The sequence below is a fragment of the Hyla sarda genome, chromosome 10, assembly GCF_029499605.1.
Source record: "Hyla sarda isolate aHylSar1 chromosome 10, aHylSar1.hap1, whole genome shotgun sequence".
NCBI lineage: Eukaryota > Metazoa > Chordata > Amphibia > Anura > Hylidae > Hyla > Hyla sarda.
This window is the reverse complement of record NC_079198.1, coordinates 12878311-12901330: the sequence shown is the minus strand read 5'-3', so window position 1 is coordinate 12901330 and position 23020 is coordinate 12878311. Positions and strand designations below refer to the sequence as shown.

General features: G+C 41.9%; 1 protein-coding gene across 4 annotated transcripts in view; it reads right to left on the bottom strand.

The window, feature by feature from the left end:
- Window positions 1-23020, bottom strand: part of LOC130293880 (mucin-2-like) — a 33656-nt gene that overhangs the window by 7015 nt on the left and 3621 nt on the right. The window contains exons 2-6 of one of the 4 annotated variants that reach the window (XM_056543090.1): window positions 21928-22038; window positions 20285-20428; window positions 17891-18016; window positions 9073-9183; window positions 2505-2648 (exon numbers count right to left, since the gene is read on the bottom strand). In XM_056543090.1, the coding sequence (XP_056399065.1) occupies window positions 2505-2648; window positions 9073-9183; window positions 17891-18016; window positions 20285-20428; window positions 21928-22038 (636 nt within the window). Of the gene's footprint in view, window positions 1-2504; window positions 2649-9072; window positions 9184-13316; window positions 13881-17890; window positions 18153-18965; window positions 19060-20284; window positions 20429-21927; window positions 22039-23020 lie in introns of those variants that run through there. The other 3 variants (XR_008848325.1, XR_008848324.1, XR_008848323.1) reach the window with 3 other exon arrangements.

The following is a 23020-nucleotide window of genomic DNA, read 5'->3' as shown; positions in this document are numbered from 1 at the left end:
AAAGTACTGGAAGGATTAAGATTTTTTAATAGAAGTGATTTACAAATCTGTTTAACTTTCTGGCACCAGTTGATTTAAAAAGAAAGTTTTGTACGAGAGTACCCCTTTAACCCCTTAACGACAAAGGACGTAAATGTACCTCCTGGTGATGCGGTACTTAACGCACCAGGACGTACATTTACGTCCTAAGCATAACCGCGGGCATCGGAGCGATGCCCGGATCATGCGCGGCAGGTCCCAGCTGTTGATCGCAGCCAGGGACCCGCCGGTAATGGCGGACACCCGCGATCCCGCGGATGTCTCCCATTAACCCCTCAGATGCCGTGATCAATACCGATCACGGCATCTGCAGCATCGCGGTCACTTAATTGGATGATCGGATCGCCCACAGTGCTGCTGCGGCGATCCAATCATCCTGCGCGGCAGCCGGAGGTCCCCTCACCTGCCTCCGCTGCCTTCCGGGAGTCTTCTGCTCTGATTTGCCTTCCCGCAGACCAGAGCAGAAGATGACCGATAACCCTGATCAGTGCTATGTCCTATACATAGCACTGAACAATATTAGCAATTGAGTGATTGCTATAAATAATCCCCTATGGCGACTATTAAAGTGTAAAAATAAAAGGAAAAAAAGGAAAAAAATAAAGTAAAAAAAATGTGAAATACCCCCTCCCCCAATAAAAACGTAAATTGCCCCATTTTCCCTATTTCACCTCATACTACCGCTTATACGTAAAAATGAAAAAGTAATAGCTCTTCAAAATAGGGGGATCTTAAACGTACTAATTTGGTTAAAAAGTTTGTGATTTTTAAGCACAACAGTAATAGAAAAGTATTTTGTCATGGGTATCATTTTAATCGTATTGACCCAAAGAATAAAGAACACACGTCACTTTTACTTAAAATAGTACGGCGTGAAAACAAAACCTTCCAAAATTAGCAAAATTGTGGTTTTCTTTTTAATTTCCCCACACAAATAGTATTTTTTTGGTTGCGCCATACATTTTATGGTAAAGTGAGTGATGGCATTACAACGGACAACTGGTCGCGCAAAAAACAAGCCTCATACTAGTCTGTGGATGAAAATTTAAAAGAGTTATGTTTTTTCTAAGGCGAGGAGGAAAAAATGAAAACGTAAAAATAAAATTTTCTGCGTCCTTAAGGCCCAAATGGGCTGTGTCCTTAAGGGGTTAAAGTAAAACCGGCACAAAACTCCCCCCGCACTAACCAGAGGTACTGGGTGATAGTGCTGGGGATGCTGATCAATATGCTGCCTGCCATCCCGGATCCATCCCGCCGTTCACCAGTTATCTTCATTATTCTTGATATGCAAATGATCTCTAACTGGCACGGGCGGGGTTACAAGGCTCCATCTGGCACTGTGATGTCAGCGCCGCTCGTCAGCACCACCGCCCGGCTTATGAATATTCATCCCCTCCCTTCGCCTCTCCCTCTCCTCCCTGCTTTGTACAGGACTTCACTGCACATGTGCAGCTTCCTGTGTACACCTGTACAGAGCAGTGAGGGGAGGGAGAGGCGGAGGGAGGGGAGGGGGAGACGGAGGGAGCGGAGGGAGGGGAGGGAGAGATGAAGAGATGGGATGAATATTCATAAGCCGGGCGGTGCTGCGGATGAGCGGCACTGACGTCACAGTGCCAGATGGAGCCTTTTAACCCCGCCCGTGCCAGTTAGAAGATCATTTGCATATCAAGAATAATGACGATAACAGGAAAACGGCGGGATGGTTCCGGGCATGCTAGGCAGCATATTGATCAACGTCCCCACTAGTGCGGGGGGTGGTGTGGGGAATTTTAGTGACAGTTTTCCTTTAATACACAATGGCGGCCATGCTCCTTTTCCGTGCTTTCTAAGTTAAATGGAGAGTTGATTGGGTTTTCTGATTTTTTTTTTGTCACTAATTTTGGCGCAGACACAATTTGTGGTGCATTGTACCACATTTTGGCACACAACCCGACAAGACAGGTCGGGTTTACAATAGTAAATCAGGGCCACAATCTCTGAACCAGATGTATAACTTGAAGCTGCTGGGCCCCAGTGCAAAATGTGAAAAGGCCCCCCAGCTATAATGTTTAATTTATTGTGTTGGTTTACTCATATATGAAAGAGCTCCTTGGACCACGTTTAACCCCTGTAGTTATGCCCCTGCCCTTAGTTCTTGCAACAAGGGGCCCCACACAGTGTTCCTCACAGTCGGTCATCTCCAGCAGAATTCCCGCCATCCTTGTTGCTTAACCAAACAGAACCACAATGCACACAAAGCATACGCAATGCAAAAGCAATGAACATAGTCAGAAAATACATTTTACACAATAATCACCCAAGGAAACATATTAATAGTATAATAACACAAAATATGGGGAGAAGGCGCATGCTATTTACACCACTCAAAATATCCACCCCCCTCCCCGTACATAAACCAAGAAGGATAGAAGAATGTATATCTATAAGATGTATATATATATATAAGATAAATCCAATACACATACAGTCAGACAACGATGGGACGCAGCTATCCTCCCGGCAGCAGCTGTAGAAGTTATCAAATATTTCAAGCCCGTATGTAAAAGAGAAGGACAAGTTACAGGATAGGGATGTGTCGCACCCTGTGGTCATAGCTCTGATCTTTTCAACTGAGAAAAAATAAAGTAACAATATAATTAATTTTGATAATAAAAACAATTCATTTAGAAAAGTAAAACAATCGTCAAAATGGGAGAAATGAAGCAATATTTAGTATAGATCACATTCAATGAGATTATATCGGAATAGGACCTGCAGTCTAGTCATAACACTCAGAGTGACCCTATAATAGCAGAGTTCATCCTACTAGATTGCCCTCAATAGTTTCCCCAAAGAATTTACCACCTAAAATCATACCCCGCCCCCCAAATAACGTCTACATTCTCATAATAACAAGAGCCCTTCCCAATCATCTGACGAAGCGAGGGCTGCCTCGTGAAGTGCGTTATTTATTTTTTTATCTCATAAAGGATTCCTTGTTTTTCCACCACCTGGGAAAGTCTGTATTTTAAGGTTTCTGTTCCATACAATTGCCCCAGGGGCCATCATAGCATAAAAGGTCTAGCGATGGAGTACCTTAAGGACACAGGGCGTACTTGTACGCCCTGCGCCCTCTCCCATGCCAGAACGCTGGGTCACATGCTGTCCCCACGTCATAGCGGGTAGGTGCTGGCACCTAGCAACGGCCGGGACCCATGGCTAATACTGGACATCACTGATCGCTGTGATGCCCGGTATTAACCCCTTAGACGTGGCGATCAAAGTTGATAGCTGCATCTAAAATGTAAAAAAAATGCTTCCCAGCAGCTCAGCAGAGTTGATCGGGACCACTGCGGTAAACGGTAAAACCTTGTTGTTCCAATTAGCTGAGAAGACGCGAAGAGCTTCCCTACCTTCCTCCTCGGCGTCCGATCAGCGATCTACTGCTCCATACCTGAGATCCAGGCTGTAACAGCAGAGCGCCGATAACACTGATCAATGCTATTCTCTGTCATAGCATTGATTAGTGTCTGCAATCAGAAGATTGCATGCTGTAGTCCCCTATGGAGGATATAAATGAGTAAAAAAAAAAAATAGTGAAAAAAAAATAGTGAAAAATAAAATAAAATAAATTTAACCCCTTCCCTAATAAAAGTTTGAATCAACACCCTTTTCCCATTTAAAAAAAAGAATATGTAAACAAAAATAAACATAATCATATGTCGTATCACTGCGTGCGTAAATGTCCAAACTATAAAAAAAATATGTTAATTAAACCACACGGTCAATGGCATACTCGCAAAAAAAATTTTAAGTCCAAAATTGCATATTTTTGGTCACTTTGTATACCATACATTTTTTTTTTAATAAAAAGCGATCAAAAAGTCCCATCAAAACAAAAATAGTACAGATGAAAACTTGAGATCACGGTGCAAAAAATGAGCCCTCATATTGCCCTGTTTGCGGAAAAGTAAAAAGTTATAGGGGTCAGAAGAGGACATTTTTAAACATGCTAATTTTCGTGCAAACAGTAACAATTTTCACCAGAAGTAAAACAAAATCAAACCTTTAAAAGTTGGGTATCATTTTAATCGTATGGACCTACAGAATAGCTTAGTAAAGATAAGGTGTCATTTTTACCGAAAAGTGCCCTGTGTTTTTTTTGGATCATGTACCAGTTGTTATTGATAGCCTTCCTGATGTGATGATTTAAAGGGGTATTCTGAAAAGCAAAGCAGCATCTACTTGGTTGGTCATTATGTTTTTTCTGTGTGAGCAATGTGCTCCTTGGTGTTTGATCTATTCGCCTACGGGCCTTATTAATGACTTTTTTAGGGTAACCCCTCTGCTCAAAATGGGTGCCTAGTTCGTTCAATTGTTGTTCTAATAATGCAGGATTATTGTTGATACGTTTAAGACGAACCATTTGTCCGTAAGGGATGCTATCCCTGAGCTGTTGGGGGTGTGAGGACTGATAATGCATTTTTAGAGGTGGGCTTTCTGTACCCTGTAGTGATGATACAGTTATTCTCTATGAGAATTCTGGTATCTAAGAAATCCAATTGCTTTCCTCCAAAATGAGAGGTACACCATGGAGGTTGAAACAACAGCAGACACAGTCACCACATCTCTTTCGGCAGGGAGAGCAAATGCTGGAGACTTTTTCACGTCATGTGAATCGGTAGATGAGATCCAAGTGCTAAGCACTGAAGCCTTGGAAATGAAGATCCAAGTTCTGGCCGAAAAAGAGGTCCGACTCTATTGGACAATTAGCTCATTGGAAGCTTATAACGGACAAAGACGAACACCAAGAGGTCTGCGTGTTTACAAAAGCCCCTCACAATTCTTAGAGGATAAGGCATTTCTGGACAAATGGGATGAATTTCACCTCATCCACTCCTTGAACCTACAAAAAGTAGTGCTGGAAAAAACCAGTCTGAATACGAACTGATCACTACTACACTGTGCAGAGCAAAAAATGAGTTGCGCACAAGGATATCTGAGCAGGCTTTCAACTCGTTCATGCAAACATTACAACGCAAGCTTACCGCGGTCCAGTGTACCATCAAGGAGGTTCAAAGGGACTAATTTCTCTGCGATAAGCGCGACTTTGAAAGCCGCCAAATATTCACGTGAAACAAGCAACGCCAGCAACAACGGCAAAGGAATGAGAAACCGCAACAGAGGAAAAAGAATATGAATCGGGGCAAAAATAGACAAAAATATAAAAAACGTGCTTGTGATTATTTTACTACTGATAGTGACTCTAGTCCATCAGATGACAACAAAGACACGTTCCCACAAAAAGACATACCAGCTGAGAGAAGCCACCCTTTAGGAGATGGACGCGCCCGGGGGGGGGGGGGGGGGGGGCGCAGAGCCAGAAAAAAACTCCGAAAAGCAACAGGAAAAGAAACGCAGGACTGTCACCTGGAAACCCCTGAACGGGAATCACTAGTTATTAACTTTATCAGGAGAGGACATACCAGAGGAATGTTATGTATCCGAGCTCTTGATAGGGGATTGAACTATGGACTTAACGAGTCTTTTGACTATGTGCAATTTGAGGAGGACTTGTATCGAGCAACACGAAAATTAAACCTCACAAAACACTATGCAATTCAGAAAACTAATAAAAATGTGCACACTGCCACCATTAAAGAAGGGGATACTCAGTGTTCTATAGGTCCCCTAGGTTTCTTGCCTGTTAGGGACATGACCTCCCAAGATTCATTGATACTGAACACGTTGCTGCAGCTGTCGGATGGTGACGGCAGTACTCCTGCCGTCCCACTCCCCAGCAGCAGGTTCAAAGGGGGCAATCCATCCATGTTTCATCCCCCCACCCAACCAGGGGGAGCGGTTGATCTTTTTCAGAGAGCTGTATGTAGGGAAGTGAAGGCGTTGTTATACCCTTATCCCACTCCAAACATACCAGCCCGTGAGAAAGATGCACTCAAGAAGTTGGCAGAAAGAACCAATTTAACTGTCTCCAAATCGGACAAGGGGGGCTCCATAGTCATATGGAAAACATCTGACTATGAAGCAGAGGCCCAAAAACTATTAGGTCAGACTGACACTTATGAAAAACTAAAGAAAAATCCTGTGTCTAAAATAATGGAAAAGCTGAGATCTCATCTCCACACATATGTCAGTAAAAACATTCTAGACATTAAATTAGCGGAGAAACTATTGCCCAAAACACCTAAGAATCCCAAATGGTACTTGGTACCGAAAACACATAAAAATGTCATCCCTCCTCCGGGACGCCCCATCGTAGCGGGGATAGGAGCACAAACGGAGTACCTGTCCACTTACCTGGACTGGTTACTCTCCCCCCTCCTACCACACACCCCTACTTTCTTGAGGGATACGAGCTACCTATTGTCAGCTTTGGAGGACTTTGTGTGGCAAGAAAGATTTTCTTTATGTTCCATTGATGTGGAAAGCCTCTATACCCGCATTCCACATAATGCGGGTATAGAGGCTGTGACTGAATTCCTCAAGAGTCAAGTCTGATACCTTTATTGAGTTTTTTGCTGATTCCCTCAGATTGGTCTTAAATAATAATGTTTTCCAGTATGCCAACCAATGGTATAGGCAGATCACGGGTACGACCATGGGGTCATCGATCTCATGTGCCTATGCTAACATCTTTCTGTGTATCTTTGAGAAAAATTACATTTTTACAAATGATAACCCCTTTATCAAGCACATAAAATTACTACTGAGATTTGTAGATGATGTGTTTATAGTGTGGGGGGGGCACTGAGATTGAATTCCTCCAATTTGTGAGATACCTTAATGAGTCCAATAATGTCAACGTGCTCTTTACCTCTCATTTTGGAGGAAAGCAATTGGATTTCTTAGATACCAGAATTCTCATAGAGAATAACTGTATCATCACTACAGGGTACAGAAAGCTCACCTCTAAAAATGCATTATCAGTCCTCACACCCCCAACAGCTCAGGGATAGCATCCCTTACGGACAAATGGTTCGTCTTAAACGTATCAACAATAATCTCGCATTATTAGAACAACAATTGAACGAACTAGGCACCCATTTTGAGCAGAGGGGTTACCCTAAAAAAGTCATTAATAAGGCCCGTAGGCGAATAGATCAAACACCAAGGAGCACATTGCTCACACAGAAAAAACAAAATGACCAACCAAGTAGATGCTGCTTTGCTTTTCAGAATACCCCTTTAAATCAACACATCAGGAAGGCTATCAGTAACAACTGGTACATGATCCAAAGGGACGAGGATTTGAAAATGATATCAGAATCTAAACCGCTGGTAACTTATAGAAAAAATTCCACCATTTCAGATTTCCTAAAAAAAAAACATTAAAAAAAACGCACAGACTAAACAGAAGGGCTCATGGCTCTCTGATAATAGACCAATAGGTAATTATAGATGCGGTTCGTGTTCGTTCTGCACCTATAATTCACAGGCGAAGGAGATAAGATTCAGAGGCTTTCTTGGTAAAGTTAAACAATTTATAACATGCCGCTCGACCCATGTGGGTTATTGCTTAAAGTCTACTTGTGGGTATTTTTATATCGGCAAAACCATTAGACCTGTTTATCATAGAATAAGAGAACATTGGCGATCACTAAAAACCAAAAAAGTCTCCATTTATAGATCATATGCAGGATACACACGATGGGGATCCAGGAGCGTTACAGTTCGCTGCCCTGGAACGTGTGGAACATCCACATGATAGGAATAAGACATTATTGATGAAGGAGGCACGTTGGATCTTACGTACAGAAGCTACAGGTATTTTAGGTCTTAATGACCATAACGAAATGAATGTACTATTAGAAATACTGATACGGTTACTACTGATTCACATACTAAGGGATTGATTTTAACCTAGTTTCTATTATATCCTCATGTTTCTTTGTATGCAATTGTTGGTTACACTTTATGCACACCTAGGTCTGAAGAAGCGCATGCGCGCGATACGGCCCCTTACCTGAGCCTCCAGCACACCTTTGCTCCCCCGCACACCATGTATTCGTGGAAGATGGAATAAAAGACACCTGCTAATCCGGTCAGTGCTCCGTTCCTTCTTTGTCCTATCTTAATTTATAAATCTGTTTAACTTTCTGGCATCTGATAGTTTAAAAAAAAAAATTTTTTCCACCGGAGTACCCCTTTAAGTTTAGGGAAGGGTCACACCTAACGGATCTGCCGATGACAGACCCTAGAGTGCGCGTCCTGCTGTGCCCGTATGTCCGCGGACACACGGGCACAGCATGACACACACTCTAGGGTCGGTCATCAACAGATCCAAAGCGTAAAATATGCTGCGGATCCATTACGTGTGACCAGAGGGAGCTCTCTAATTAGGCAAATTAGGCAGCCGCCTAAGGCCTCGCTCTTGTGGGGGCTTCATTGCAGCCTAACTCACCTCCCTTAATGTAAAATAAATAATGATGCATACAATATGCAGTTTATATACTGTAGTTAATCTTTACTATCGCTTGCCTCTCTTTTGTATTCATGAGTGTCAGTGAGGGCCTCATGTTCGAGCCCAAGGCCTCACAAAGTCTAGAGCTGCCTCTGCGTGTGGCCCTACCCTTATAAAAGGATTCTATTCTGAATAATTCTGAGACTGCAGTTGTCGTTAACCTATTAATATTATGATGGCTTTATCCATCATGGCGATGTTAAGGTTGTATGGTGAGAGCTTGGGAGCCCTTCCTGTCCGAGGGTGCACACTGAAGGTCCTAGAAAAATGCACATTATTTTATCCTTGCACATGGAGTCACTTTTTAAGCCATGTGCCTGTTACTTCGTCATGCCTTCTTCCAACACGAGTTGCAAAATTGTCTAAAACAAAGTTTTGTGACCAGATTTCTTGCGCATTTAGAATAGTGAATCTACCCCATTTATTTCACTCTATGTAATGAATTGAACTATAATGACACGTGACATTTCCATTGATTACCATAATTCCATTATACTACAATACTATATTTACGTAGAACACTGAGTAACACAATACGTCATTAAGGACTTCTATGTTACTATTCATCCTACCAGAAATTATATTTGTCAGGCAGACATCTTGGTTTGCTGCACAGGTCTCCTGTGGTCCTGAACAAGTGAGACCCGTCTGATTAGAACATGTGACACAACTGAGACAATGACCTGCGGGAGAGAGGAAAATATCCAGATAATTCAGGTTATTAATAAAGGGATTGTCCGGCCAAAGAAACAAAATGTGTATAATAAAGAAACTCAACTAATATAATGTTATTATTCACAGTGCATATATACAGTATATACAGTATATAATATAATGTTATTATTCACAGTGCATATATACAGTATACAGTATATCCCATAAGTGAGTCCACTCCTCACATTATATATACAGTATATCCCATAAGTGACTCCACCCCTCACATTATATATACAGTATATCCCATAAGTGACTCCACCCCTCACATTATATATACAGTATATACCATAAGTGAGTCCACCCCTCACATTATATATACAGTATATCCCATAAGTGAGTCCACCCCTCACATTATATATACAGTATCTCCCATAAGAGAGTCCACCCCTCACATTATATATACAGTATATACCATAAGTGAGTCCACCCCTCACATTATATATACAGTATCTCCCATAAGTGATTCCACCCCTCACATTATATACAGTATCTCCCATAAGTGAGTCCACTCCTCACATTATATATACAGTATATCCCATAAGTGAGTCCACCCCTCACATTATATATACAGTATCTCCCATAAGTGACTCCACCCCTCACATTATATATACAGTATATCCCATAAGTGACTCCACCCCTCACATTATATATACAGTATATACCATAAGTGAGTCCACCCCTCACATTATATATACAGTATATCCCATAAGTGAGTCCACCCCTCACATTATATATACAGTATATCCCATAAGTGACTCCACCCCTCACATTATATATACAGTATATCCCATAAGTGACTCCACCCCTCACATTATATATACAGTATCTCCCATAAGTGAGTCCACCCCTCACATTATATATACAGTATATCCCATAAGTGAGTCCACCCCTCACATTATATATACAGTATATCCCATAAGTGAGTCCACCCCTCACATTATATATACAGTATATCCCATAAGTGAGTCCACCCCTCACATTATATATACAGTATATCCCATAAGTGAGTCCACCCCTCACATTATATATACAGTATATCCCATAAGTGAGTCCACCCCTCACATTATATATACAGTATATCCCATAAGTGAGTCCACCCCTCACATTATATATACAGTATATCCCATAAGTGACTCCACCCCTCACATTATATATACAGTATATCCCATAAGTGAGTCCACCCCTCACATTATATATACAGTATCTCCCATAAGTGACTCCACCCCTCACATTATATATACAGTATATCCCATAAGTGACTCCACCCCTCACATTATATATACAGTATATACCATAAGTGAGTCCACCCCTCACATTATATATACAGTATATCCCATAAGTGAGTCCACCCCTCACATTATATATACAGTATATCCCATAAGTGACTCCACCCCTCACATTATATATACAGTATCTCCCATAAGTGAGTCCACCCCTCACATTATATATACAGTATATCCCATAAGTGAGTCCACCCCTCACATTATATATACAGTATATCCCATAAGTGAGTCCACCCCTCACATTATATATACAGTATATCCCATAAGTGAGTCCACCCCTCACATTATATATACAGTATATCCCATAAGTGACTCCACCCCTCACATTATATATACAGTATATCCCATAAGTGAGTCCACCCCTCACATTATATATACAGTATATCCCATAAGTGAGTCCACCCCTCACATTATATATACAGTATATCCCATAAGTGAGTCCAAGGCAGTGGTGGTCTTAGAGGTGTTTGGGGTAATCATTATAATGTGTGAATACTGCCCTTTGTCCAGTCTCTGAAGGGAGGGGATCATGCTCTGCTTCAGTATATCACAATACATGTTGGCATTTCTGGTTCCCTCTATGAACTGTAGTTCCCCAGTACCAGCAGCACTTATACAGCCCCAGGCCATGGCACCCCACCACCATGCTTGACTTTGAGCAAGACACTCTTGTCTTTGTACTCCTCACCTGGTTGCTGTCACAAACACTTGACTAATATCTGGGGACATCTCACCGATAACTATGGGACATCTCACTAAGATCTGGGATTGCCTCACCAGTATCTGGGGGAATTCTCACCAAAATCTCTGGGATATCTCACCAAAAACTGGGGAATGCCTGGCCACAAACTGGGGAGACGTCTGGTATAAAGTTGGGGGACATCTGACTAACAACTAGGAGGGGGTGATCAAAAACACCAATTTGAGTACGCCTCACCAGGAACTAGAGAAAGCTGGATGCTCTCCCATAAGAAATAAGATTGGGTCTACTGCGTCTGGCGCTGGTACAAGTCATCTGGGTTCCCTTTGGGTAGATCATCCTTGGCATCAGCCTGATGTTATGGTTTCTTACTCTCTCTCTTTCTAACTTACCTTGGTCAATCAGGACCACTAATAGACAGAGAAGTAACGGTAGGTTGTTCATCTTTGCCGCTCTTGTAGAGCAGTGTTGTGTCCTTCTTGCTGATGGGAAGTCTACTGTGATGGTGGTGATACTAAGAAATCTGTGTCGGTGATATTGTAGACTGAAAACTATCAGACCTTTTAGTATGTGGTTTATACAGTAGGTTTGTTTATCTGTCCTTTTGTTTACTTGTCCTTTATTTTAGAATAGAATTGTTGGTTTATCCTTGGTATATCCTTCATACAGAAGCAATTTTTAATTGTTTTATTTCCGTGTTTCCTCCTCACTCTCTAAGAGCCATAACATTTTCATTTTTCCATCGATAGAGGTCAGCTTTTTGTGCAAAATGTTGTATTTTTTTAATGGTACCCTTTTTTAAATAAAGTTTCACAAAGTTGTTGATTTTTTTTTTTATTTCACTGGGTGGTAAAAATAATATGGAGAATTTACTAAGACGGGTGTTTCATATGTAGAAAGAGGGCGGATGAAACTTCATCACTGCACCTGGCCATCTATTTTGGCTGCTGATGCTGGAGTTCCCTCCAGTGTTCTGTGGTCAGTTCACATTATGCAGGATTGAGCTGGTAGGGGATGAATTGTTATCCTGTAGTTCACATGAAATCAGCTGACTTAGGACTGAGCACTTTATTTTATGACACTTAGCAGTGTGATTTTCTGTGGGCCGGACTGGTGATCACATGACCCAGTTATACCTGTGCTGGAATAAAACAGATGCCGCTGTAGGACAAGTAATGGTCAATGTACATCATATGAGCAAGAAGATAAAAACAGGCGAACCGAAATAGAGTAGTCGAACAAGCCAGGTCAAAAACCAAGATAGCAGCATAGCACCAAATCACTTGTCAGAGATATAAGGTATAGGAAGCTAAAGTCAGAAAATACAGAATAGAACAAACTAGGAGCAGTGAGAAAGCTAGTGCAGATGGACGTTCCGCGGTAAAATTCCGCAAAGTCATGTCTTATATTTTTGGGTATTATAATCATATTGACCCACAGAATAAAGGGAATATGTCAATTTTACTGTAAAGTGCACTGCATAGAAACAAAACCCCCGAAAGATTTGCAAAGTTGCTCTTTTTTTTTCAATTTCCCACAATAAATAATATGGTTTTGGGTTGAGCCATACATTTTATGGTAAAATGAAAGGTGTCATTACAAAGTTCAATTGGTGAACAAAAAACAAGCCCTCATATGGGTCTGTTGATGGAAAATAAGAGTTATGGCTCTTAGAAGGAGAGGAAGAAAAAACAAAAGTGCAACAATAAAAACTGGCTGTGTCCTTAAAGGACAACTGCAGAAATAACAACTTGATCGCGGGGGGTCCGACCGCTGGGACCCTCCGTGATCTCCCAAATGGGCCCCGGCATTGCCAGTCTGTGAAAGCGGCTAATGCGCGTAGCGTCGACCTCCGTGAGGACATGCCCCCCCCCCCATCCCCATACAGCTCTATGGGAGAGGTGGGGAGGCATGAACGCCCCCTTCCCACCTCTCCCATAGAACTACATGGAGCAGTATTCTTTCCACTTTTTTTTTTTGCCACATTCTTCTTATTACTTCAGCAGTGTTTAAGAGTTACATTGCTTCTGTAAAGGTAATAAAAAAAGAAATGCTGCCTTTTACATAGTTTCTATCACCATTCAATAATACAGACTCTACGACCACTGGCTTGGATTCCATTAATTCTTTATTAAATACATTTTTCTATAGACATACGATTACACTTCCTCTATATGTGATCATAGATTGGTAAAGTATTTTCAATTATCTTGTATTGTTGAGATTTGTACTGATCTCCCATGTGATGCAATGGCTGATTTTACCGGCCCCATTATTGTTTCTTCCATCCTATTTTACATACATAAGTTTACAATCCTATCAGATACATATATGGAAAACAATCCGAACAGAATCAAGAGGCCCTGAGAATACAGAGAAGATGGCCACTCGTTCACACTGGTAGAACTGGTTGTTTTTGTTGTAGTTGTACGTTTAGGGGGAGTGCTTGTAGTTGAGCTTGTAGAAGTGCTTGTAGTTGAGCTTGTAGTAGTAGAAGTGCTTGTAGTTGAGCTTGTAGTAGTAGAAGTGCTTGTAGTTGAGCTTGTAGTAGTAAAAGTGCTTGTAGTTGAGGTTGTTGTAGTTGCAGTAGAATTGCTTATAGGTGAGACTGTTGCATTCTGACATGTGATCTGTGTAGTAGTCTGACAAAAATTGTCATTAGCGCAGCTGAGGAAAAATGCTGTGATAAAATAAGAATATACCTCAAAGTTAATATGGATTATTATGGGCATTGTCATTGGTAATATTATTATAAAAGAATGAAGTGAAAAGAGGCAGAAAAAAAAGACAACAATAAACAAGAGCAGGGACTATGGGGGAGCTTTATCAAAACCTGCGCAGAGGAAAAGTTGCCCAGTTGCCCATAGCAACCAATTAGATGGCTTCTTTCAAAAAGGCCTTTGGAAAATAAAAGAAACAATCTGATTGGTTTTATGGCAAATCTATTGTTATTGAAGATAAAGGTTTTGAACAATAAGGGGATGTTTGATAAATCTCCCCCATTAAGTTTAAGGCCATGTTTACACACCGTTTTTAAAGCCACATTTTAAGAGTAGGGTCACATGTGAAGACCCAACCTGAGTCTAATCTTGGGGGAGAGATTTTGAGAGACCTGCAGCGTCCGATCTAGTTATCGCCCCCATTTCATTGATTTATGTTGATGCTAAACTATACACTAAGATTATAGCCAAGCATTTCTCTGCTCACCTTGAGTCCCTAATCCACCCCAGTCAAGTAGGCTTTGTCCCAAATAGAGAGGCACAGGATAATACCCTTCAAACTTTTGCCTCTATTGCACATGTTCAAAAAAAGAGCTCAACAATTAATGCTTTCATCCCTTGATGCAGGTTTGGGGATCATGGCTGCTACTCTTGAACCAATTGGGATTGGACCTCAAATGAGACACAGAATATCAACATTATACTCTAATCCCTGGGCACAGGTCAGAATTAACGGATTCCTATTGGGACCAAAACACACAGAATGCGACAAGACTGTCCTTTTTCCCCCAATGCTCTATTTTCTTTGTATGGAAACATTTAAAGGGGTATTCCAGGAAAAAACTTTTTTTTTATATATCAACTGGCTCCAGAAAGTTAAACAGATTTGTAAATTACTTCTATTAAAAAATCTTACTCCTTTCAGTACTTATGTGCTTCGGAAGTTAAGGTTGTTCTTTTCTGTCTAAATCCTCTCTGATGACACCTGTCTCGGGAAATGCCCAGTTTAGAAGAGGTTTGCTATGGGGATTTGCTTCTAAACTGGACGTTTCCCGAGACACGTGTCATCAGAGAGCACTTAGAAAAGAACAACCTTAACTTCAGAAGCTCATAAGTACTGAAAGGATTAAGATTTTTTTTAATGAAAGTTAAACAGATTTGTAAATTACTTCTATTAAAATTTTTTCATCCATTCAGTACTTATGAGCTTCTGAAGTTAAGGTTGTTCTTTTCTGTCTAAGTGCTCTCTGATGACACCTGTCTCGGGAAATGCCCAGTTTAGAAGCAAATCCCCATAGCAAACCTCTTCTAAACTGGGCGTTTCCCGAGACACGTGTTATCAAAGAGGATTTAGACAGAAAAGAACAACCTTAACTTCAGAAGCTCATAAGTACTGAAAGGATTAAGATTTTTTAATAGAAGTAATTTACAAATCTGTGTAACTTTCTGGAGCCAGTTGATATATATTAAAAAAAGTTTTTTCCTGGAATACCCCTTTAATGGTAGCAATCTAAGGCAACCCAAATATCAAGGGCTCATCCCTCCCGACTTCATTTTCTAAATGCTCCATTTAACTTCACCTCATATGTCACTAGATGCCCTTTTTCCACAATTCACACATTTTCATATTATGTGCCTGTACTATGGCTTGATGTATTATGTTCACTCCCCCTTTCCCCTGATTTTCCTTTCTCCATGATTCCCTTTTCTTTTTTTTTATTTGAATCGCCCTCTTTTGTGTTGTCTTTATTTTAAAAACTAATAAAAAATCGTTAATGAAAAAAAAGAAATGAATGTAAATATATTGGGGGAGATTTATCAAAACCCGTGCAAAGGAAAACTTGCCCAGTTGCCCATAGCAACCAATCAGATCCCTTCTTTCACTTTACAGAGGCCTTGTTAAAAATGAAAGCAGCGATCTGATTGGTTGCTATGGGCAACTGGACAACTTTTCCTTTGCACAGGTTTTGATAAATCTCCCCCATTATCTCTTTTTGGAGGCCTGTTGGTGTTTATATAGAGGTATCAGGAGAAACAATTGCAAGGGGTCCCTTTTTTTTTTTGGTTTCGTCCCTATAAAGTGAAAAAGCAGTGAATTTTAAAAAGCTGTGAAAAATGATAGCAAAAGGATTGGCTCCCAGAAAGTGCACAAAAATGACACAAAACCCTTTATGCAGCTTTTTCAAAATAAGCATTAAAAAAAAAAAAAAAAAAAACGGTCACACTTGGGGTGCGTTCACACTACGGAATCTCCGCTCGCTGAATTCCGCGAGCGGAGATTCTGCCTGGCGGCCGCCGCCAGTGATGCTGTGGCGCTAGGGCCGCGGGGCACTGAGCTGTCACCATTGACGGCTACGCAGTGCTCGTGGAATCCGCACAAAGAATGAACATGTTCTTTCTTTGTGCGGAACCATTTCAGCGGCGGAAATGCCGCAGTGTGAACGGATCTCGAGGAGACCCATTCACACTAATATTAAGTTCATGAGAATTTCGTAGTGTGAACATGGCCTTATAGGGGTTTTCCAATATAATTCAGGCAAGGAGACAAATTGAAAATCCTGCACTCACCGCTCAGCTAATGACTCGATGCTCCTCTTACGGGATCAACCGGGGACACCCGTGGTTTTCGCGCAGACTAGCGCTTCATCCGGCCGGTTGGCCGGATGAAGCGCTAGTCTGCGCGAAAACCACCGGTTGTTTGCCTCTGAGCGCACACCTTCTACAGTCCGGTGTCCCCGGTTGATCCCGTAAGAGGAGCATCGAGTCATTAGCTGAGCGGTGAGTGCAGGATTTTCAATTCGTCTCCTTGCCTGAATTCTTGCTGAAATCCGATTTTTTACGCCCTAGCACCGCCGCATTAGGCTCAATTGTTATATGCCGGATGACTGCATAGTGCTACCTGTGTCTCCTTACCTTTATATGAGTTATAAGATATCAGCGGTGCCATCCCTTCCCTTCTTACTGACACGTTTTCCAACTTAAGGTGACTTTAGTGCTTGCCTGCCAGACAGTAATGGTCATGCTTAGGAAGGATTCCCTCCCATAGACATGAATGGAGGGTGCCTGGAGTGACACCGAGTCTCCAGTCCCGGAAACACAGAGGATTGTTGGTGCTAACTGTGCCAGAAATCTGTCACATTTGCAATACTACATCTGGGCCTACTGTATGTGTGAACCTAGCGTATGAAGATTCTACCCTAGGGGCTAGAGGAAGTGTGCTGTGCAACATGAAACGGGCTGTCTCCCTGACTGCTGTCTTCTTATGACCATGTGACCCATTAAATGCTATGCGAGTCATTTCAGTGTGTAAGGAATGTGGTCTAATGCGGAAATACGGGCAGTGCTGGTTCTGTTTCTATCTGCTATTCACAATTAGGTATTTTTTTTACATAACTTTAAAGGGTACCTCTCATCAAATAAACTTTTGATATATTTTAGATGAATGAATGTTGAATAACTTTCCAATAGCATGTTAATGAAAAATATGCTTCTTTCTATTGTATTTTTCCCGATCAGTCCTGTAAGCAAGCATTTCTGACTCATGCTGGAGTCCTAAACACTCAGAGCTGCCAGCCTGCTTTGTTCACAGCCAAACAGGCTGTGAACAAAGCAAGCTGGCAGCTCTGAGTGTTCTCCTTTGTGAACAAAGCAGACTGGCAGCTCGTAGTGTTTAGGACTCCAGCATGAGTCTGAAATGCTTGCTGCCAGGACTGGTAGGGAGACCCCTAGTGGTCATTTCTTCAAAGTGGAAAATTAAATAGAAAGAAGTATATTTTTTAATAACATGCAATTGTAAAGTTATTCTGCATACATTAATCTATAATATATCAAAAGTTTTTTTGATGAGAGGTACCCTTTAATAAAGATATACATATATATATTTATATATCATATTTAATACAATATATAAGTATGGCATAAGCAGATAGAACATTTCTTTTCCATAGTTTTCCAGCATTTCTGTCATTACCTCCTGGGGGTGATGCTGTTAAATTGTAGCATTTGGTCTGATCTCCTCTACATTCCAATATTTGCACAGATTCGTTTGCATCAGAAAAAAAGAAAGGACATTGTAATCCATTTGTGACTGGAAAAACTAAACCGATAAAAATAAAGGGTTAAAAAGAATAAATAAGAAAAGTGCATTTACTAAATATAACAGCTCATTGGGGTCCTACCGACCACATAATGGGGTGATTTTAACCTAACAAAGCACTGTGGGGGAGATTTATCAAAACCTGTCCAGAGGAAAAGTTGCCCAGTTGCCCATAGCAACCAATCAGATCGCTTCTTTCATTTTTAACAAGGCCTCTGAAAATGAAAGAAGCGATCTGATTGGTTGCTATGGGCAACTGGGCAACTTTTCCTTTGCACAGGTTTTGATAAATCTCCCTCTCTGTGTATAGGGGTATTTCTATCTCATAAAGTAATGTTATATCTCTGGGCTAGGCTATCACTTAATGATCAGTGGGGGTCACAGAGGATGGATGCCCACGGATCATAAAATAATTTTATTTCCTATAAGTCTTCCATCACTTTATGTGGGATTATGACGTGATTTCGTGTTATTGACCAACTTTTTTGGTAGAAAGCTCCTTAAAAAACATAGATGACCACTTTGCTGGGACTCGGCCATGATCTGCGGGGCCTTAGTTTTTTGTACCCCTGCAGCGCCACCACAGGAAAAGTGTAGAATTACAGTATATATCAAGATTGCCTAATGTTGCCTATCATTGACTACCTAAACCAAGCACAGATCAGCAAACTTTATTTATTATATTTTCTGTATATTTATCAGATCTATAAAAAAAAAAAGCTCATGTAATATATGTTGTTATCAAAATAAGCAGTTCCATATAAAAAAAAAAAAACCTATGGCTACATACATGCTCAGCTGTCTTTAATAGGGGTGAACTAGACCAACTTTGGATAGGACCTCCCTAAATATAAGTCCTATTAGAAAAACAGTGTTTGGCTTTATAGTATGTACTGTCATAAGGATAGTTTAAAGGGGTTCTCCACCATAAGGTGACTTTGGCACTTACCTGGAAGACAGTAATGGACATGCTTAGGAAAGAGCCGGGCTTGTCATGGGGCTGAATAGCTGTGTTGTTAGTCCACCATAACACTGTTGCTTTCTTTTTGTGAAATGGCTATTTCCTGTTAGAGTTCCCTCCCTCCAACTCCAAGTCCCAGGATCCCTTGTTTGTAAGTATAAGGTCACTTTTCTCCCTCCCACACATCAGTTGCCCTACCCTTTGCAGCACAGCTGAGCTATGTGTGCTGTTCATGAAACTACAATTCCCTGCAGCCCTGTGGAGAATGATTCCCATCCAGTGGTCGCTCCACTCATTTAAGCAGAAAGGTCCCTTTCAACACCTGACTAGTGATGTAATGTCTCAGGCCACACTGCAAGCTGGGAAAACCTGAGATGACACTCATTTTGTATGCTGATAAAAAAGAACATTGGGGCAGAGATCACATAAGAATGGTGAGACCATCCATTAAACATAGGTAAATTTGACCGTGCGTGTGTCTTAGTGTATCTCTGTTAGTTTGTGTGCTTACAGCTGTTTCCTGACTCCTACTGTTTTTGTATTTTATTATTTTGACAACCCTGCCCCAGCACTTAGCAGGGAGCGTTTGTCATCGTGGTTGTTGATCCGTAACTTAGGGCACATAGGCAATAGGTAGGGACAGTGACTGTGGGCTTTCCTATTCCCTGCACATATGTGACAGTGTGAGCAGATAAGAATCATTTGGCTATAATATTACATTTTAGTGTTGGTTTACTCATATAGGAAAGAAAGACCTTATTGGCCCCTGAAGCTCCTGGGAACAGGTCCCACCTCAGTAGTTATGCCCCCACACAGTGTTCCTCACAGTCAGGCATCTTCAGAAGCACACATCTTTCTCTGTTGTTCTCTTACAGACCAGCACAACCTACGTTTGCTGTGACACTGCGGCTTAAAGGCATATTCCAGCCTTATACATCTTATTAACTATCCAAAGGATAGGGGATAAGATGTCTGATTGTAGGGGTCCCTCCGCTAGGACCCCCACGATCTCAGTGAAGCCCCCGGAATTCTGTGCCAGGCGCTGTTTCCGAGATGTGACATCATGGCCACGCCCCCTCCATTCATGTTTACGTGAGGAGACATGATGGCCGTCACTCCCCTTCCCATATACATGAATGGAGGGGGCGTGGCCATGATGTCAGGTCTCAGAGGCAGCGCCCTGCACAGTATAACACACAAAATATCGGGAGAAGGTGCATGCTGTTTACACTAATCAACAATTTCCACACCACCCAGAAAGATAAAAGAATGCCAATATAAGATGAAACCAATCCCAATACACATACAGTCAGACAATGATGGAACACAGTTATCCTCCCTGCAGCAGCTGTAGAAGTTATCATATCTTTCTAGCCGAAACACTTCCGAGTAGAACAAGTTGCAGTATAAGGATGTGCTGCACCGTGTGAACATGCCTGTGAGATTCCCACCTGAAAAAAAGAAGGTCAAAATGTAATTAATATTGATACTAAAAGTTATCCAATAATTAATTTAGAAAAGTAAATTAATTATTGGATAGCTCACATGGGCTTGCATTCAGGGGGCGGAGCGTGATGTCACACGGGGGCAGGGCTGTGACACATAGGCTTGCATTCAGGGGGCGGAGCGTGATGTCACACGGGGGCAGGGCTGTGACACATAGGCTTGCATTCAGGGGGCGGAGCGTGATGTCACACGGGGGCAGGGCTGTGACACATAGGCTTGCATTCAGGGGGCGGAGCGTGATGTCACACGGGGGCAGGGCTGTGACATCACAATGCTCCGGCCCCCGTGATCGCCAATAATCAGACCCGGAGCGAACCTGCTCCGGGGACTGATTCTAAAGGGGTGCTCCGTGCAAGATCACAGGGGTCCTCAGCGGCGGGACCCCCGCGATCAGCCATCTTATCCCTTATCCTTTGGAGAGGGGATAAGATGTCTTATCGCCGGAGTACCCCTTTAAGGAGGCGGGCCGTGACATCACAAGGGGCGGAGCCGTGATGTCACGATGCTCCGGCCCCTATATCGCCTGTCATTACGCACATAGCGAGTTTGCTCTGTGCAGTAATGACAGCGGGCTGCTACAGCCGAGATCCCGAGGTCCCCAGCAGCGGGACCCCCGCGATCAGCCATCTTATCCCTTATCCTTTGGAGAGGGGATAAGATGTCTTATCGCCGGAGTACCCCTTTAAGGAGGCGGGCCGTGACATCACAAGGGGCGGAGCCGTGATGTCACGATGCTCCGGCCCCTATATCGCCTGTCATTACGCACATAGCGAGTTTGCTCTGTGCAGTAATGACAGCGGGCTGCTACAGCCGAGATCCCGAGGTCCCCAGCAGCGGGACCCCCGCGATCAGCCATCTTATTCCTTATCCTTTGGATAGGGGATAAGATGACTAGGGGCGGAGTACCCCTTTAAATGGGTACTGTCACCAAATTTATTTTTTTTGATATGTTGTAGTTCTTATGTACTACAACATATCTCTAATATACTTTTATCATTATTTTATTATTATTTTTTTTCATTAAAATGGTTTAATTTACATTTAAAAACCGGCCACTAGGGGTCTCCCTCCTAGTGGCTGGCTGCAGCCTGGCGTGATGTCACGCTTGAATGCCCGGCTGGTATCGGTACGAATTCAGTCAGGCTGCGCTCGCTCTCTGCCAGTCAATCAGACATGCAGGAGCGAGCGCTTTGGAGGAAGAGGATGCCCGCCGGCCCCGGCTCCCAGGTAAAATATTATGCCGAGGGGTCGTTGTTTGCTGGTTTATTGAAGTCGAAACGTGTCCCGTGGTGGTGTCCAGGACGATCCCAGAGCTATCCCCAGGGAGAAATCCTTACAATATATAGAATTAATACAACTAAAATAACTGTGTTATTTGTATAGAACACAGAGTAATGTGATCTGGAATTGAGGAATTATTTTTTCCTATTCATCCTATTCCTACCTAAAGAGACTCCAGTCAGGCAGACATCTTGGTTTGCTGCACAGGTCTCCTGTGGTCCTGAACAAGTGAGACCCGTCTGATCAGAACATGTGACACAACTGAGACAATGACCTGCGGGAGAGAGGAAAATATCCAGATAATTCAGGTTATTAATAAAGGGATTGTCCGGCCAAAGAAACAAAATGTGTATAATAAAGAAACTCAACTAATATAATGTTATTATTCACAGTGCATATATACAGTATATACAGTATATAATATAATGTTATTATTCACAGTGCACAGATCATCCATATCAGATCTATTCTCTCCCTTTAATCTGTGACTCCACCCCTCACATTATATATACAGTATATCCCATAAGTGACTCCACCCCTCACATTATATATACAGTATATCCCATAAGTGACTCCACCCCTCACATTATATACAGTATCTCCCATAAGTGACTACACCCCTCACATTATATATACAGTATATCCCATAAGTGAGTCCACCCCTCACATTATATATACAGTATATCCCATAAGTGACTCCACCCCTCACATTATATATACAGTATATCCCATAAGTGACTCCACCCCTCACATTATATATACAGTATATCCCATAAGTGACTCCACCCCTCACATTATATATACTATAAATACCATAAGTGACTCCACCCCTCACATTATATATACAGTATCTCCCATAAGTGACTCCACCCCTCACATTATATATACAGTATCTCCCATAAGTGACTCCACCCCTCACATTATATATACAGTATCTCCCATAAGTGACTCCACCCCTCACATTATATATACACAGTATCTCCCATAAGTGACTCCACCCCTCACATTATATATACACAGTATCTCCCATAAGTGACTCCACCCCTCACATTATATATACACAGTATCTCCCATAAGTGACTCCACCCCTCACATTATATATACACAGTATCTCCCATAAGTGACTCCACCCCTCACATTATATATACACAGTATCTCCCATAAGTGACTCCACCCCTCACATTATTTATACACAGTATCTCCCATAAGTGACTCCACCCCTCACATTATATATACACAGTATCTCCCATAAGTGA